Source organism: Chanos chanos, chromosome 4 (genome assembly GCF_902362185.1).
Source record: "Chanos chanos chromosome 4, fChaCha1.1, whole genome shotgun sequence".
Classification (NCBI taxonomy): Eukaryota; Metazoa; Chordata; class Actinopteri; order Gonorynchiformes; family Chanidae; genus Chanos; species Chanos chanos.
In genome coordinates this window covers 38,785,107-38,805,278 of record NC_044498.1, presented here as the reverse complement: position 1 = coordinate 38,805,278, position 20,172 = coordinate 38,785,107, and the positions used below count along the sequence as shown (strand labels likewise).

Genomic DNA, 20,172 nt, shown 5'->3' with positions numbered 1-20,172 from the left:
ACAAGACACAACAACACTGGGTGGTCTAAGAGCTAGACGCTCTTGCTCTTCATTTCAAATGTGATGTGTTTTGAATAAAGTTTTTGAATGGCAAAGCAGTATCCTTAAATAGTGTATTGAATGAAAGGGTAGACCCACTATTATCTGATATATGCAGTGGCACTGGAGTTTTCCCCCATTCTCCAGGCTCCATACAACTCCCCCCTTCAAGCTAAACAAGGTGTGGGATACTCCGAGAAAAAGCCTGGCCAAAGTATCAAAGGAAGGGCTAGATTTGAAGAGCAAACCATTTTCATATGCAAATATTAAAATGCTGTAGGATCACTGAAGAGACAGTCTCTCTGAATCTGCTCCGACACTTAGAAGGAAACAAGAAGAAAAAAGGTAAAAAAAACCCCCGCAAAAAACAGTTTGTGAACCACTTGAGTGTATGCACTTCTCTCTCTCTCTCCCTCTCTCTCTCTCCCCCTCTCTTTTTTATGTTTTGGTGAGATAGTAAAGCATCTAACAATCGAAGCCAATTAAAATGTACTGAGCTGTGACTCGCTCTGCAGGAAAGGCGGGGGGGGGGGGTTGGCGTAAATGCCGCAACCCCTTCTCCAACACGTTCCTCTGGTGAAAAGCCAAGTGCCCCCTCATCAATATTCTGCCTTTGCTTAGTGAGGAGAGAGAGGAGGAGAAAGAGGTCCCCCCCCACGCTAAGTGGCATTGTACTACTTAACGCATTTGCCTAACCTTACAAGATGTGCTTTACTGCTCCGCTATTGTACAAGGCATGGTCCTGAAGAGGCCCTGTTTGGGCTGAAAAGCCCCTCGCTCGTTCTGGCCATGCATGGACAAATACAAAAAGCTTTAGAAGGGGTAAAAAGAGAACATGGGACCATCTGGTTAAGGGGTTACACTAAATACACTGTGTCAGACAAGAGAGAGAGCATGAGATGAATAAACAGAGAATTTTTTATGGACAAGGTGAAAGAAACCAAGAGATGTCATGAGCAGACTCATCCAATGTGGGATCCAATTAAATTTTCACATCAGACTTTTCTGCAGAAAAAAGTGCAAGTTATCAAAAAAAAAAAAAAAAAGAAAAAAGAAAGAAGAAGAAAGCAAAAAGAAAAAATGAAAGATATTTAAGTAAGCCCTCAGACTAGTTACGACAGAAAGAGCGAATTTCACAGATCTTTCCTGAAACACTGTAGGAGTACTAAAGAGACAAAATTCTCTGTCTTTCTCTCATTTCGCCTTTGACAAAACTGAGTGGACAAGTTTATGACTAGCCCACAAAAAGTGAAAAAAATAACAATACGTGAGAGAGTGAGAAAGAGAGAGCAGAGAGAGAAAGAATGAATAGGAATCGCAAAAATTCAAGCTGATAAATTCAAAGAGAAAGGAAGACATCCCTGAAAGAGACAGGGGAAGGAGAAAAGGGATGGGCCCGCTGGCATGACCTACATACCTGCTAAACTCAGCTGTCAGTGGAAAGCCAGTTCTTCTCTCATCACTTTGTGAATTACTTTGCATAATCTCTGGGCTGCTTTTGTGTCAGAGCACTGGTAAGTATCTCTAGCTATATGACTGTGACTCCACGAGACTGTATTTAAACAAACTGAACTTCTGTCTGATGAAAACAAGGTGGAAGTTATGTTCACTATAAACCTTTATGATCTTGGCAGGGCCCAGAAAACAGAAGAGAACTATCAGACAGGATGCTAAACTTAAAGTGGGCTAAGCGTGTGTTGTTTAAAAGTCACAAACAGAGCCTGAAAACAGTTGCGAAGAGTCAATGCTATTTTGGAACACAGACAGTTTGAGAGAATGATTCTATTCAACCAGTAATAGTATTGAGAGCACTGGCCAATTTATTAACCCTCTGACACAGCTTAAAGGTAAAAAGAAGCAGAGAATGTTCCAGAACATACCCTCCATTTCCATGGGCTCTGGTGGCTGACTGCCGTCCTTGAACTTCTCAGGATCTACTGAGTCTGTGGAGGTAAATAGTGCAAACATGCAGGAACACATTACAGAAAAGCTCTTCTGAGGCAAACACAGTATATGTAGTAGAGCTTTAAATTAAAATGTAACAGTTTCAGACCTCTATTTAACACTCACACACTAAAATTATCATCATGACAGCTGCTATTCCATTGGTTACACATTAGATTATTTGACAGATGAAATATTGCTTTGTGTAGGTGTGTGTGTGTAAACATACATGTGTATATATATATATATATATATATATATATATATATATATATATATATATACAGAGAGAGAGAGAGACAGACAGACAGAGAGAGAGAGAGAGAGAGAGAGAGAGAGAGAGAGAGAGAGAGAGAGAGAGAGAGAGACTCTACATGTAATCAAGCTTAAATAAAAAAAAAAAACATTCACGCTGGCTAAAAGATCACTACTTTCAGTGTACTGAGTGTATTCACATCTTTCTCTTGGAGCATTACTCTAACATTTTCCCTGGGCTCTTGTGAAAGGTAGTAGGAGGGATAAGGGTGCTGATCAAAAGAGGATCTTCAAAGCCATGCTAAGAAAGCGTGTCCCTTCCACCGTATTTTACCCAGCCTGCTCCTACACTCTCTCTTTGAAGCTAACAGGCTTCCGGGCCATAGGTGACTGCATAATGGACAACAGACACAATGGCGGCTGAGTTCTCTACTGGAGCCCAAATGACTGTGGGATCGGGAGTCCTTTTGAAGTCCTGTGTCCATCATCAAATGGGTCTGTAGTACTAGATGAGTATGCTGGTGATGGTCACATTCTTCTGTGAGGACACACAATAAGCCTCCACCAAGTAATCATATCAACTACCTCCATATACACAGAGCCACTCCTCCACGAGAGCTATTCTACGGCTCAGTACCTGTGAGCTTCCCTAACTCACTCTCTCTCTCTCTCTCCTGTTCTTACAATCAAACACTGACCCACAATCATACAATCCTCCTACCTCATACAACTCACGTATTCCACGTCAGACTTCACACATTTTAATTTCTCAGAGGAAGACTAGTGGTAGTTTACTTTCCCAAAGCATACAACAATATTTCACCACTGGAAAAACAGGAGCTTTTCCTACATGTCTGGTATTTTTTTTTATTATTATTATTATTATTATTACTATTATTATTATTATTATTTTTAATCTTACTGGGTAGTCGGAGATCAGGCAGGAACGCCCTGGTGGCCTGAGCGTATCTGCATTCTGTGCTGAAGATGGAAAACGTCTCTCTGGAGCTTTCCTTTAAGGTACACAGACTCAGGGCAACTGTTAATTGTGCTCTGACAGTCCTAAGCTATGGGCTATCACTAACAGAGCGCCGTGAGTATGCGCTCCTATTGACAGCCTCCCACAGCGCAAAACAGAACAAGGGGAAGTTGCACAACACAGCCAATTAAAGAAGACTCCAGACAGAGTCTGCCTATCCTCCACACAGCCTCCAGGGCTGGGAAGAGAGAGAGAGAGAGCAGGGGTAGCACTTCAGTGGGCATGAAGACCACACCAAGACCATGATATTGTGAGGTGGGGGGGGGGGGGCGAATATCTGAACTCTTGCACTGGTCCATAGCTATACAACGAAAGCCCTGATGTCAGTTATAATTCCACTCTTGGTGACTGATAATTCCTAAGATCTCAGAGCCAAGAGCAAGATAATATCCAAGTCGTTAAAGAGACAGACAAACCAGGAAGAGCTGAGGATGAGACAACTGATACAGACCAGAGGGAGAATAAAAAAGGAAATAATATGAGAAATCAGACACAAAGAAACAAAACCGTTCTCCGTGGTAGAAATATAAACAAACACGCAAACACGCAAACGTGCATGCGCACGCACACACACACGCACACACATACACACACACACACATATATACACACATACACACACACACACACACACACACACACACACACACACACACACACACAAACACATACACACACTAATATTCATTATCAACAGGAACTCTCTCTCTATGTTTGATGTGTGTGTGCATTATTGATGTGGCTTTCCAGGGAGGTGCATAGAAAGAGCTGACTTCTGGGTACCATATGGCTTAGGATGAGGAAGATGGGTTGCCGTGTTTGAGCTGCATTCGCAGGCAGCCACCAGCCACCAGGAGAACGTCACCATGATAAATAAAGCCCTGCCATCAATACTAAACAGACGTAGCACTATACTGCGATGCACCAAAAAAACAAAAAAAAACCCTTTGGGATTAGCCTAAAGAAGTAAACACATAAATAAATGAACAAAACACTTAAATAAACAGTAAATGTGTCTTTACTCTGTTTGAGAGAAGATTCAGCTTATTTTGAGGGTTGTGAAAAATGGCGTATGATGCTGAAAGAGAGGATGTGGATGAAATAAGAGTTACAGACACAGTTCCTCACACTGAGGTTGATATGACAGAGTAACAGAAACATGAAGACTGACACCTGTGACAAGCTGAACCTGCACTCACCTACACCTCAACAATGAGGAGGGAAGGAAGGAGGGAGGGGGAGAGGGGCAAGGAGAGAGAGAGGGAAGGAGAGAGAGAGAGGGAGAGAGAGGGGGTGAGAGAAAGAAAGAGAGAGAGAGAGAGAGAGAGAGAGAGAGAGGGAGAGAGGGAGAGAGAGAGAGAGAGAGAGAGGGACAGAGAGAGGGAGAGAGAGAGGGAGAGGGAGAGAGAGAGAGAGAGAGAGAGAGAGAGAAGGAGAGGAGGGTATGAAAAAAATGACTCCAAGCTGTCCTGAATCTCACTGAGTTGTATAGATTGCATGGAGTGTGTGAGTGTGTGTGTGTGTGTGTGCGTGTGAGTCTGAGTGCCACTGGCAGTAGTTCTTCCACTTCTCTCTGTTCTTACGAAGGCCTCAACGACACTGACTCAGCAGGGTTATTACACCTTCCAACCTATGTTACCTCCCACCAGCTGGCTCACTCACTCACACACACTCACGCACACACACACACACACACACACACTCACACACACACACTCACACACACACACACACACACACACACACACACACACACACACACACACACACACACACAGACACACACGCAGACACGCACACACACACACACAAATATTGGTTACAAACGCACTCCCAACATCACACCACATCCTTATACTGTCAAAACAACCTCCCACTTCTGCCTCACTTAAAGCCGTTAGTGTTGACTCCAGTCTCTGTAGTTAGAAACCGCCCCGACTGACTAGTGCTACTAGTTCCTTTTAGTCCCTTTTAAAAGGCCAGATCTAAAAAATCGGGTTTTGGAGATGACTGTGCACTGTTTTTGTGGGAACACAGATTTGAGAGTGAGAAATGATAAGCTGCAAACTCATTAGACTCAGTCAGTGGAGCTCAGGAACCTCTAAATCACACCTGTAGAGGAGACTTTGTATTGACTCTAGAGCAGACTGGTGTGCGAGGCCAAAACTATTTCTATTTGAAAAGCTTGGTTTATTTATACGTAGCTCTGGGCTAAACGAGCTTCATTTTAATTTATGGATGTTCTGCAAGGTTATTAAGACTGCGGCACACTGTCCACTTCAGATGCACCAAATAAGTCTGACGGAGGGAACCCTTTGAGCGCAACAGCGAATTACAACTCCTTCCACTTTTAATGAAGAAATCTGAAAGGATTCATTAATACACATGTATGCGCGCACACACACGCACGCCCAACAAATATTACTGAATTTCTGTCATTTTGTCTTAGTTTCTGTTGAAATACTGATAACCCTTTATGATACAGTCATAGATAAATATTCTTAGATTTATGACAGTAAAACTCAAACAAACTGCATGTACTAAAGGCCAGTATCCAGTGAGTAGATCTTTGGATCTTTGTGTCATAAGACGTAGCCATAAGCAGTGAGCAGCCTTAAGTTCTGGAGGTGTGGAGTTTAGAGTGCAAGTAAACATGGTGGGAGTGTGTTGTTGTTCAAAAAGAAAAAAAAAAGGAGTAAGTCTCTGTGAATCTGTGTTTTTACTGTCAGGCACTTTATTTGTGTGTGGATGTGAGCACCTTATGTGCAGGTGTGAAGTTTTCCTCTTTTGACTTCCGCTGTGTGATTTATTGATCTCACTTTTCACCAGGTTTCCATCTGGCACTGTTGTTTTGTGTGTGTGAGCATGTGTGTGTAGGTGTCTGTGTGTGTGTGTGTGTGTGTGTGTGTAAGTACGTAGGTGTGTGTCTGTGATGATGTTAAAATATCTTATGAACAGATGTTGATTTTCGTTCTCTTTCTCTCTCTCTCGTGCGCGGTTTCTGAACGAGGTATTGATCTTACTTTTGTCTTCCTCCTTCTCTGGTGCCGCGGGGTCTTTAGGTGATGGAGTGTTCAGGCTTGGTGCTGTCTCCGCTACATAAGAGAAAAGAAGATTAACAAATTAAAGGATTAAAAAAACCTCTTATTCTGTCTTCAATCCCTTTCATTTATCATTCTGGTCTTCGCAACAGCACCGGACGTTTTATTACCCTGTTCAGAAGGGGGAGGCTTGAAATGGCTTGAGCGGGAGTCAGAGTGATTACTGTTATCAGGTTTAATAATGGCACTGGGAAAGACACGCGGCCTTGTGATGAGAACAGGAGCTGATATTTCTGCGTGAGGGTTGAGTTATCTATGAGAGAGCAGAAAGAAGGGCAAGGCCTTCACAGAGACCCCTTAATCTGTCATCCGACACACCACCTTTCCGTCTTTACCGTCTATGACTGTACTGTCGCCTGGAGCAACACGCAGATTAAAGTTAATGCCACTGTCTCTCCGACAGCAGCAAAAGCAATCATTTGACTCTGACGAGCTTTGACGCTCCGGCGACAAAGTATTATATCAGTGTTGGTTTTGTGAAGGAAGAGGGTTAAATACGTCCACAAGAGCAGTGTCTTTTTTATTTCACAGACTAGATTTAGTTTAGCTGCATCTTATGTGAACATCACTTGAACTAAGATGGAGAGCTTTTTTTTCTACAATAGGCAAAATGACATCTGAAAGAAGCAGAGATGGTACATAATCCAATAAAACTTTAGTCCGCTTTGCAGTTGCAGCTGTCAGCTGTGGTGCATGTCACGCTTTAAGACAGTCTAATTTAACGTGCTTTAAATAATCTGTCTCCTCGCAGCTTCCATAAAAGAAAAGATAATCAGACAAGATAAACAATACTGCGCGGGTATTTTTAGATCAGCTCAACATAGTCGTGTTGAATCAAAATATGGACTTAAATGGTCAAACATCTTTGAGATGGTGGACTTTGGTTTTTTTTTTTTTTTTCTCTCCCTGAGGTGTACCCGTGCTGAGGATGATCCTGGGTGGGATCATGCTGTCTACATCAATCTATGGCAAATTCAAAGCTCACTTTGAAGCTGAGACTGAATTAAATTTGTCTGGTTTTGAAGATGGTACATGGCTTTGAGACACAGGGACAGATGCGATCTCCAAGGCAGGGGTGCACAACGTAGCACACGCTTTCTTACCGGGAGGTTCCTCTGATCCTTCTTTCTCTCCTTCTTTTTTCTCCTCTTGTTCCTCGGGCTGGTTTTCTGGGACTTTCTTCTTTTTCTCCTCTGCAGGAAAAAATAGAAAAACAAATAGAAAAACACTGACTTCCACTGACACACTGGACCTGGCAATGGACTGCATGTTTAAAAGGGGGAATCCACCAGCGTTGCCAGGAGAGTTAATCTGGCAGTGCTTTGGGTTTTATAGGTGAGAGGGGCTAATAATTCCCTGTCCAGCTCTCTGCTTGTTTCACTCGCATACATCTATGTACCGTAGACCTGAGTGCAGGTGAAGCCAGAGCAAGGCTATAAGACTTTCTGGCTTCATGATTTTATTAATCTCTGCCGTTCTAATATCGCAGCCCTTTGCAATGTGGAACTTCACATCACGGTGACGATCAAACCATGATGTATCATGCAGTTCTAAATTCCACTCATGTCAAAATGCAGATGACCACGTGAAGGTCTAAACCATGATCTGGGATCTTAGATTAGGGTCAAAACAAAATCCAGAGGAGAGAGAGAGGACAGAAGAGGGCTGTAAACAGGGATAACCCTTTAAATGCAAGATTTTGGCGGTTAAGATCGATTTCAAACTGTTTGGATCTTTCCGCTATAAACAAACACACAAGTAGCTAAGTGTGTATTCTGGGCAAAAACAGCTGGTTCACCTGCTTCATACCACTGGGGGTTTCCATATTGCTTGTGTTTTTTTGTTTTTTTTTTCTCCTTTAATTCTTTCTTGGCCAGCAGGCTGTGTCTGGCAGCTGTCAACGACTGTGCCCCCTCCCTGGCAGCTTTGAGGTGGGGACGGCACCTCATCGATTACTGTGGCGTGGAAAGAGAAAAAGCCCCGGGCTGCTGGGGAACGGGACTGGCAGACTTTGGCCCCCACAGTGGAGGGAACAGGTGTTTTTGGAGTGGGCCTGTGCTTTTCTGGAGGATTTGAGGGAAAGACCACTGTAGCATGACTGCTCCGTGTCACAGCACACTGAGCGTAACTTGAGCCCTGATTCGCCATGACCTGTTTCTTGCCATTCAGGTGCATTCTGGGTAAAGGATGAATACCCCATGAGTGTCTCTTGGTGTGTGTATGAGAGTGTGTATGTGTATGCATGCGTGCGCGCACATTTGTGTGTGTGCGTGTGTGTTTGCGTGTGTGCATGTAACGCTGTGCAGAATACGAATTAAGCTTTCCATTAAAGAAGCATCATTCAGGGAAAGTGTTAGATTGAACATGCCTGGCACTGGTATTAACACATTGGCCAGCTTAGTCACATGACTCCTGGCTCTTCCAAACCCCATTTTGTACACTGCTGTTTCATGAAATTGAGTCAGCAGTGGGTGGGAGGAATGGGGTAAGTGAGCGAGTGGGTGGGTTAGGGGACTAGCCCTGTAGCGTATCTGTATGCAAGTTAAATGGACCAAAAAAAAAACAAAAAAAAACCTGTCCAGCTGCCATACTCTCCATTTCAAATGAAGAACAGTCATCATTTCTGTCTTTGGTTGCATTTGCATTAGATATATCCTTGTTGAAGGTTAGGACTTAAAACATGTTTCCATACCATACATGATTGAATATTGCCTTGGGCAGATAAATCGCCTGAGCACAGATAGTCGTGGATAAATTGTGCTTGTTTGTAATATGCATTAGGATGCTGATGGAAGGATGTATGTGAACCTGTTGCTCAGACACAAGCTAATGTGGCTTGAGAGCAAGGCAGAGCAGCCGCTACAGTCTAATGGCTTAATCGCTTTCTGCTCAGTTTCTGTCTCTCTCTCTCTCACACACACACACACACACACACACACACAAACACAAATACTCACACTCACACACACACACATACACAGACACACACACACACACACACAAATACTCACACTCACACACACGCATGCACATATAAAACATGTGAACCAGGAACCATCTGTGTAGTTGAAGCCAACGCCTGCACTGGGGTGGATTATGTGACTACTGTAGTAGCAATCAATTCTGCTTTATGGCTACATACACCAGCACACAAGCAGACAGAAATATACAACCAAACACACACACACACACACACACACTCACTCCCCTACACTCTCTCTCCCTTTTTCACACACACACACACACACACACACAAACACATTCCCCTACACTCCCTCCACTCTCTCTCTTTTTCATAAACACACACACACACACACTTTTACAGGAGAAGAGATAGAACATAGTTCTCTCACACACACACACACACACACACACAGTAACACACACACTCTCCATCCAGATGCAACCAGTTTATAAAAACACATGCATGCACACACACACACACACACACACACACATCCACTGGTTGGAGAGTGAGAAGTGTGGCATTGATTGAGTGTTTGTGGAGGTGTTGTTGAAAGGAGTGACTGGGCCATGCACTGATCTCTCACCATCACCTCTGCTCATTCACTTAGAGCCTTGCTGCCTCTCATCGCCTAACCCTCTGATTAAAGACAGATTTCCAGAGAGGACTGAGGGTGGGCGTCGACTGATCACATTGACTTGTCTGTGTGGCCAATCACTTTAATGAGCACTAGCCCTATGGTCCGTTCCCATCACTGCGTGTTCACAAACAAACTACTCTTCTTGGACAAAACAACTGAACAGAACAAACTGTCTTGCATTTCAAATGTCACAATGTACAGACTGCAAACTGGTAGATATCATTTTTATGTGAAAATGTGCATTTGCGTGTTTTTATTTCTCACACATCACAAAATGCACACAAAAATGTAAAAAGTATAAATTTCCAAATGTTATTAAATAGACAGAATTAAACGTTGTATTGGCTTAGTGTAGTATTTTTGTATGTATTTCACGATATGTTTGTCGGTTTTCATAATAAACTGATGGAAAGTGAGTAATGTATTTCTAATATTATTGTATTTTATTTTTTTGCTTAGTTGTACTCAAAAACATCGCTGGTATGTAAGACAGCTATTAAATATCTAATTGAACTCAACTGTATTAAAAGTTGGATGACTGAAATACATTCTTAGCTAGAACACCTTGTTAACGATTCAGGGAGATGTGATGTAGTTGCCTGTGTGTGTCGTCATGGTTACCTGTAGCAGACCCTCTATCAGTCGTTTCCTTCTCCTCACTGGATCCCCCAGGCTCAGGACCGGCTGGATCTGGAAAGAAGACACTGTTTGTATCTCTGTTGTGTTTCTCACGACAAGCAAGAGGTGTAACAGCTCATAAAATTCACTGCATGGTCACTGTTTGGTACATTTTCAATAGAATGTGGAGAGGAGGCACGTTCCACATGTAAATTTGCCTTTTGGATAATAACCACTTGTGCTTTGCTAAAGTGAAATCATGTGTTGGGATCGAATTTTTGAAGTAACACTGAACAAAGGAATTGCTTTAGGCTTTTAAATATGCAGCTCAACCTGTTTCCAGACCCTTGGAAATTGAGATAATAACACAATCTTTTATTTGTCAAATATGGCTGTCAAAGCAAAAACTTTATCACAGTCAGTGGAGTCATTTTAAACATTGCATTAACCCTTTCCTAGGTGAGAAATATGGTGTTTGCAATCATTCTCTTTCCATAAATCCCGTATATAATGGTTTGGTATGAATACTTTTACTGTTACACCCTGATTACATGCTTTAGGACCACAAAAACACCCATTTGTCCCCTGCCCCCCTTATGTCCCTCAAAAGGAACATCCTAAATTTCTGATGGAAAAGCGAATGGTTCTTTCTAGGGTGGTTTGTTTGAGTCTCCCCACACAGTGAACTGAATTGAGCCATCCCCTGTCAGTGAAGAGCTTTGTCTTTGACTTGCTGGGGGAAAAAAAGGAAAAAATTCTTTCATGGAAGGTGGTCTCATTCTCTTAGTTTATCAGGACTGTCTCAGGCTCTTTCAGCCTGTCTGCCTGCCTGCTACAAGATATCTCTCCATTCTAGCATGTGAAAGAAAAGACAAGAAAAATAAAACACACACACGAACACACACACACACACGAACACACACACACACACACACACAAAAGCCAAGTAGAGCTGTGTCATTGTGCCCGTCCCAACTGTAAAGATTCATGGTTTCCAGGTGCTGCTCTGTCTGCTAAATCTGGATGGCAGTCATGTTTTAAACAGAACATCTCTGCTCAGCCTTAAAGCTTCTCTGTTCCGTTGCTCTCTGGGGAGGATAATTGCAAACATTTTCAGTTTTGGGTCGGGTCCAAGCTGAACATTTGCTTTACCTCTCTCGCCCTTGTGAGAAAGTGAAGAAAACAAGCACTTTTGAATGCTGATGGCTATGGCTGTCAGTAGCGGTGCTCGGAGAGACTGAAATGAGAGGCTGAGAAAAGGAGCTGCGGGTTTTCTCTATGCTAATGGGGCATGTAGACAACTAATCCTAGCCTAGCACTCTGGCAGAACCCGAGAAAAATGGCTGCAGCTCCGGAGAGGTGAGCAGGGTGCTACCACCCTTCTGCTGTGGGAACGTTTCTCCTCTCTACTGAAATGCCCGAGGGAACGAATACAGTGCAAGTGTATGACGTGTGTGTGTGTGTGTGTGTGTGTGTGTGTGTTGTATGATTTACCCATTGACTTATTAAGTGGGCTGCGTGTTCACCTATGTCCTTTTTATTCTTGTTTTTGTGTATGTAACATGTTTGTACGTATGTAACAGTGTCGAGAGCAGGAATGTGTCTCATTAAATGAATGTGCTCACTCTTGTGTATGTTTCCAGTCTCCAGACTTCTGTAATCACACTATCTGACAGCCATTCTCTTCCTGCTAATGAGTGGAGTTCAAGGACAACAGAGCCAATGTAAACATGCTCTTAACCATCCATACCAACAGCCTTAGACTCTTTTAAATCACCTCTGTATGGTAGCTGAAACCAACAGCTTTCACTTTTTAACACTACCCTAATGGGCTTTGCCTTGGAAGACAAACATATCTCGTTTCAGCTGCCTGTCTGCATTGGTATTCAGTGTGGAAATCATACGACAGATTGTGGTTATGTTATAGTATATTTAGAATTCATTATACATGTAACAGCATATTTCTGCAGACAACAGATATGCACAAATACATCAAACTGAATGGAAAACACTGGACGCCTCTGAATAACCTGAGGATGTGATGAAGTGGCAAGTGATTTGCATTGAATCCCATCTCCTTGCCTACACTGATATCATCTGGAATTGAACACGCACACACACACACACACACACACACACACACACACAAGTTTGTACTCATATCCTAGTGGAGACTTCCCATTGACTCCCATTATTCTGTAACTAAAGAATACTGAACTATCCCTATCCCTATCCCTATCCCTAACCCTAACCCTAACCCTAACCCTAACCCTAACCTTAACCAAAGAAATGTTTTGTCGGTAACAAGATAGTTTAGAAAAACGTTCTCCTAGTGGGGACCAGAGTTGGTCCCCACCAGACACTTTTTTCAGATTATGCTATTTTACTGGGGACTAACCGGTCCCCAGTAAGATAGCAATACATGGTGTACACACACACACACACACACAAACACACACACAAACACACACAAACACACACACACACACACACAAGTGTGGGCCCCTCTACCTTTTCACCCACTCTCTAAGCAGACAGACCTGGAAGATCTAGAAAGAAGAAAAAAATGTTTTTCCTCAGAGTATGGTAGAAGACGGGAGTGCTTAATCCCATATTGGAACTGGGGAGATAGTTATCTAATCAAACTCTTGCCTGCCAGGCTGAAATTAAAACACAGGTTCATTTGCAAAAGGAAGAAAACTCATCGTTCCTCCACCAGGCTGATACATAATTATGAGATTTGCTTTTTCTTACTTTTCTACAAGAGATGTTTCAAACTGTTCAATGGTCAGGCATGGGGTGTCACATGGACTTGAGCGTAGTGTTGGGAGTCAAACATATAATTTCAGTAAGACTGCTACATTTAGATCACCACCAGTGTTTCTGGAAGTTTCTCCAGGGTTTCTCTCAGAAGGAATTGCAGGTTTGTCTTAGTGTCTGTTGTTCTTTTGTGCTGGGTAAATAAACTGTCAAAGATGAAAGGTTTCTTGGCAGTTGGAGCTCAGAAAATCAGGTGCACAGCACACACATCTGACCCCATACAGGTCCTTTGACCACCTTACCTTTTTGGTTCTCCACGGGTGTGACTTCAGTCTCCTTTTCTCCCTTCCCCTCTTCTTCCTCCTCCTCCTCTTGCTCTGCAGGACATAACACAGAAAGACAAGCTGAGCATGTGTTGGTGTTTATGTTTGTGTGTGTGTGTGTGTGTGTGTGTGTGTGTGTGTGTGCATCAGCTCCATACAAAGCTTTAGAGTCATCACTGCTCCAACACCATTACCATCATCAATATGATTAACATCATTGACGTGATCAATATGACTCTGTTCATTACACTGCTCTATTAAATCCACCTCTATATCAATTCCATTTTGTCTGATGTGAGCATACCCAGGAAATCAATACAATATAACTAATAATTTCATGCGTATTTTATCTATCTGTTTTATCTATTGAATGCCACGAACATGATCAGAAATGTTCTGGTAATACAGCATAATGCATATGTATTGTCATTTTAGTTTGTTTCTAGGCTCTGACTGCTTACCTTACATTACATTACATTACATTACAGTACACTCTATGAGGGGGATATATTCAGACATATCTTAGCAAGCTGAAGGTGATCTGGATTCATGATTTCCCTTTCTAAGGTGTGTGTGGGCGTGTGTGTGTGTGTGTGTGTGTGTGTGTGTGTTATCTGTGCAATACTATAGACTTAGATCTAAATATCTATTTAAATCGGATATTTATTTCAGTCCCTAGTGAAAAGTGTAAATATTCTATTGTGAGGTTAAAAACACTGTCTTTCCTTCATTCATTAACTTGCTCATCTCCACAGACACTGTTCTCTCTCTCTGTCTCTCTCTGAGATGACATTTGGGACAAATTGGGGATATGAAAGGCATGACACCAATAATCTTACCTGCTTGACAATGGCTATTGTGCGGCATGCATAATTGCTTTTTTAACAACCTGGAGAGAAGCCATTTTCTTATATCTCTCCAATTTTTGTCCCTACTCAGAGAACAATAAGAAACGCCAGGCCTTATTAAATGTAAAGAGCACGCTTCCCCTCAGCCGTCTGGTCTAGACACTGCTGTCAATCAAACCCTCTTGACACTTATTGGACCTAACACTTGCCAATCAATCAGGACCAGCCCATGACACAGCCTGCCATGAAAGTTAATAGATATTTATTCAATTTACAGGCAAAGGCCACAGCTCCAATGTCAGAGTCATGATCTGCTGATCTCTTATCCTTTTAGAGTGTGACATCACAGAACCAAAGAGGGAGCTTTTTTTCCTCTCTCTCTCTCAGCACACATGCTTTAACACGCCTATTGTTCAGCAAGATCCATTTAGATATAATATGCCTCACACCAGTAAAAGGCTGCATTCTTAGTGGCTCTTTGATGTTTTTCTGATGAGAAATTCGGATGAGAAATTGGATTAGAGCTCAAGAGAGCTCTACAATCTCTGTCTAGGGGGTTTGTGGACCTCAAACATAGATCACTGCTTAGCGTTAGCGTTGCACTCTGTCACATGCAAATCAAAATAATACTCACAGTACCCATGTGTGCGTAAGTAAGTAAGTAAGTAAGTAAGTAACCAATCAAATTTTGTTATGATTCTTTTCTTGGGGTAACCACTGCATACGTATACATATACCACTCAGCCACAGGGCAAAGAGTTCTCATCTCCTCTGGAAATACCCAGATCCTATCATGAATTTCCACACTTAGGGGCAACACAGAGAATAGTAAATGAAGGTTTATGATCCTCTTTTTTAACAGTCTCATAACATGAGGAGTAGAATATTGTTTTATAAAGCACATATAAGTTCATTGTGTAGAGTGAGAATAAATAGAGTGAACCTAACTGACTCAGTAAATCATTTTTCATAAGGTATAACACATTCTAGTTGGTGCTAGGTTGACACCCCTTCCCACCCTCCTCTAATATCACTAAAACAAGGACAGCTATAATATTGTGACCTACATGTGAATAAAAACTCAATTTACCAGCAGGTGGCAATAGTGTAACAGGGTAATGAATGACTGGTATTACAGCACATCACAACACAACCCAACACAGCAGACAAGTGTACACACACACACATACTTATACACACACACGCACACACACCACACACATGTACACGTGTGCGCACACGCGCGCGTGCACACACACGCAGACAAGCACGAACCCACAAGCATACACGCATGCACACACACACACACACACACACACACACACACACACACACACGCACACGCACACAAACAGAGCGAGAGAGAGAGAAAGAGAGAGAATGATAAGGGCACTTGCACAGGAGAACAGAATATACAGGACTTCCGTATGCCAGTCATTTCAATGATAGGCTTAAAAGCCAAAGAAATCAGTAACATATGTTCGAAGACTACTAATGTTGTGCTCCTCAAAAGTATACACTGTATGATTTAATAAAGCTAATAGTGAAATAATCAGCCCACCCACAAATCTCTGATGATGACTGTCAGCTCTTTCACTCTCTCTCTGTCTGACCGCAGCATGAAAAAAAGAAAAAAGTAAAAACAACCCACATGAAAAATTTATAAGACACGAATGAAGAATAAAAGAGGTCCCTGAGTGATCCTACCAACAGCTGTCCCTCAGCAGCCCAGCGGTCATCTTACTGCGTGTGAGCGTGTGTGTGCGTGTGCGTGTGCGTGCGTGCGCGTGTGTGTGCATGTGTCTCTGTGTGTCAGCCATTCTGTTCACGGTAGACAGCACCATGTGGAGTAGACCTTTTGATTTTTCTATGACTCCGCAAAAACCAGATCTGTTGCAACACAGTGGCTGTGCTTCCAGCTGTGTTTAAACTGTGAGGCTTAGACATAGTTATGAACCTACTCACTGTATAGAGAGACATAACTGCCATCCCCCCACCCCCCATCCAAACACAAACAGTTCATCCATGGTGCTCTCTCTCTCTCTGTCTGTCTCTGCTTTGATCATGTGATGAGCATACAGTTAGTGAAAGTCAGCTGAAGCTCAACATCTCACTCTCTGTGTATTCTGTCACCTCCTGATCTCACAAATACCAAAAAACACACTGAGCTAAATACACTGGCTTGTCAAATCTGACTGGCTTTCTGTCAAGCCTCAGTCTAACACACTAAACCCAGTCTGGTCCTGTTATATTAGCCTCCATTCACTCGGTGTGTATACCCCTCCCCTGGATTTCATGTGGATTACATCACAAAGCGTTTCATCCTCATGAGAACTCGGAGGAGAAGTGCAGCCGCCAGCTCCTGAGCAGTCAGCCGCGCACTCACACTGCGCTTAAAGCTAAAACCGTAAGCTGTCAATCGCTGAGGATTGACCAATCGGAAGGCGGTTTCCACGGCAATGTGCTCAAGCATTCTGTGTTCATAGAGACTAACCCAACACAACACTGTGGCAGAGGGTTTAAACACTTGCTCTCTCTTTACCAGCCATGGTGCCACAGAATACACAAATGTAGGTGCTTCAGAGGTTCACACATCTTCAGACAGACAAATACTGGAGGGGAGAGAGAGAGAGAGAGAGAGAGAGAGAGAGAGAGAGGATGAGAAGGAACTGCATGGGGATTCAAGCTACAGCTCTCAGTGGTCTGACCTGCTGCTCTGGAGAGCAGCATTAATGTTTCTCTGTCATTAGCAGCATTGCTAAAAGCACCTCAATGCTGAACTCAGTGAGGGGGGGCATGTCCTGAGGGAGCTGATGATGTGAAATACAAGGCAACACCCACCCCCCCAACGCCCCCAAACTGGCCATAAATCCCACTCTCACTGCACGGAATCAACAGCGCATAGGCTGGCAGAGTATACAAACACAATGCATTTAATACTAGAAACTCCTACAATTTCCTACCGTGGAGAAAAATGAAGCAAATTACACACAAAGTTCATTTGAACCTGATCAATAACCTTTTTAGCTCAAGGGACCCTTCTTTAATGTTGGTTTAATGTCGTGTTCATCGAATTACACACGGCATTAGATTGGTATGAGATGGAGGTGGACCTGGTAATTCCAGAAGACATGCCTATAACTGCTTTAGCACCTGCAGAGCCTGCAGTATCATCTACATTCTGCTTTCTGTCACACTCTGTCCCTTTTCTTAAAGCTAAGTCGGTTTAATCACATGGAAAACTGAAGTGGCATTACTTAATGAAACAGAACCTCTTCAGAGCCGGAAAAACATAGCCATCTGATGGTGCGGAGGTTGTGTGAAGGACTGGGAGGTGGGTGAGCGGCACAGCGGATCCTTTTGTGAATGGATTAGCTAACATTAAGCCTGAAGGCCTGATAAATTAGGATTTATGGAGATTATTTCAAAATACTTACGTAGCTTAATTCCTCTGATTGAATTTGTGAATCAAATTTAATTACTTGTCTTAGTATTATGGTGAATGTACTTTTTTTTGTCTCTGTGATTCAGGCATAGAGCAGGTGCCCCCCCCCCCCCAAACTCCCCCTTTTCCCTTTATATTGTACGTAGCAGATGCCCTTGGATTGTCTCTGCTTTCTGTCCAGATTTCTGTGCAGTCTATGCTCAATATGCTGGGGTGGATACTGAAGTGTGGTGAGAGGGGAAATACCCCCAGGGCTGTGCTGTCTCTTATAAGGATAAAAAAAAAGAAAGAAAAAAAATTCTCCTCAACCTTCTAGCTTAAAGATGAATGGACAGGGTATAATGTTAATTGCTTGCTAACACCGTTCACTGTACAAATCTAATTATCTCTGGTCCACTTTTTTGAAGAAGCTTGTAATTCTTTCAGTATTACGTAAAAAGGAAGAGGATGAAACTGCACAACTACTAGCTTACAACTTTTGTACCTGGTTTCACCTCAAAGAAAACATTCACTTTATTCCATGAACCGATTCGTCTGAAGAGAGACGCGTATACAGACACAGATACACACAATCACAATACATTCACCACATTCACAAACACATTCTAAGTGATTGACAAGAGGACACCTTCTCATACCTTCATCAGCATCCTCTTCTCCATCCTTGCTCTTACTTTTGGATTTCTTTGAAGGAGGGGTGTTACCTGACAAAAAAAAATGACAGGACTTGTAAAGATCAGACAATGCGCTTCATCCCAAAGGAAAACGAGGCTGTGAAAGAGGGCTTCACTTAGACCACACCAGAACAAAGGCCAGAGTCCATCTGCTCATGTGCAGCAGAATCAAAACACTATCAGACTATCAGAAGGAAGTCCAATAGCAAAGGTCAGTTATATATAACGGTCCAGCTACACAAACACTGATTGAGCTGAGTAATATCCAGGCATTGTCTGTTGGTACTGGCTTAAGCGTGCATGCATGAAATGGGACATGATGCTTTAACAGAGTCTTTTGTGTTGCTATTCTAAACCTACCTGATAAAGAGGACCCCATTGGGGCCAAGCAAAAGAATGCATGGCTTTGAAGAAAAGCCCAGAGTCGATTTGGAGGGACAAAAAGCGTGGTTCTATGTGAGAATGGCAGCTATCTGAACCCTTGAATTGAATCCAGAAAGCACGGAATCAAACCCTGGCTAACTGGAGCAGTGTTAAAGGCCAACACTTGGCAGCCGTTCAGACGTTTCTCCAAACAGAGACCGGGCAGGGGGAGGCTACGGGGGAGACATGCTGCCGAGGAGATGGAGAGGAGCAGGACTAAATTTGGAAAAAGTATCTGGTGAATTTTGTTACCCTGAGTGGAATGCTTTCGACAAGGTCTAATAGTGTATGCGATTGGAGGAGATCGGTCTCCCAAGTATTAGAGTGCAGTAAAAACATCTAAAGCTAAAACGCAAGAAGTTAGAGCCAAAACACAAGGAGTTACAGTAGTTCGGAGGATAATTAGGTACACCTTGGATCGCTTTGGAGTATCATGTTTTATGGTATGCTTCTAAAATGCCTTGGTTATTTTACACTGGAAACACACATGGGTGTAATTGGGAAATAGGGAGGGTAAACTACAGGAAAAATTGTGGTCTCTGATAGCTCTCTCTCATCTCTCAGCTCATGTGATGAAAATCCTTCATCAAACGCGTTATTTAAGCAAGGCAGCCTGTCTGCATTGTGGGCCATGTGTCTAGTGTGACCACGTACCACAATACACTTTTGGTACCGTTTAAACCTACCTTCTTCACCACTGTGCGTGTATGAGTTCTACATTTTCACTCGTTAAAAATCTCGTCCAGTCAGCAAAGGCTTACTTACTTTATTATAGCACAGACAGTACAAACGCCATCGACCGAGAGTAAGGTAATAGTTTGACTTTGTGGTTCGGCTTTGTCAGGTTCACGCAACGAAAATGGTGAGCGTATTTGAGTGTGTACATAAGATGGCAGGCGTTTTCCACGTCTGTGTACGGGGTCGGAGTATATTTTCTGCGTAAGTGGGATTTTAGATAATGGTGTTTGGAATGAGATTTGCCTAAAGCCCGTACAATGCCATGCAGCTCGCCTAACACCTTGCATCTCTCTCGTGAAGCCCTGATAAATTGTTTCAGTCCAAAGATCTTATAACAACATTCAGATTTCTTTTCTGTCA

The 20,172-nt window shown here is 42.8% G+C and overlaps 1 protein-coding gene across 1 annotated transcript in view; it reads right to left on the bottom strand.

Moving 5' to 3' along the window:
• The window catches only part of macrod2 (mono-ADP ribosylhydrolase 2), a 399,802-nt gene that overhangs the window by 8,176 nt on the left and 371,454 nt on the right, over nucleotides 1–20,172 (bottom strand). The window contains exons 11-16 of the mRNA XM_030770327.1: nucleotides 18,616–18,681; nucleotides 13,664–13,738; nucleotides 10,605–10,673; nucleotides 7,482–7,571; nucleotides 6,301–6,372; nucleotides 1,920–1,982 (exon numbers count right to left, since the gene is read on the bottom strand). Of these exons, the coding sequence (XP_030626187.1) occupies nucleotides 1,920–1,982; nucleotides 6,301–6,372; nucleotides 7,482–7,571; nucleotides 10,605–10,673; nucleotides 13,664–13,738; nucleotides 18,616–18,681 (435 nt within the window). The remainder of the gene's footprint in view (nucleotides 1–1,919; nucleotides 1,983–6,300; nucleotides 6,373–7,481; nucleotides 7,572–10,604; nucleotides 10,674–13,663; nucleotides 13,739–18,615; nucleotides 18,682–20,172) is intronic.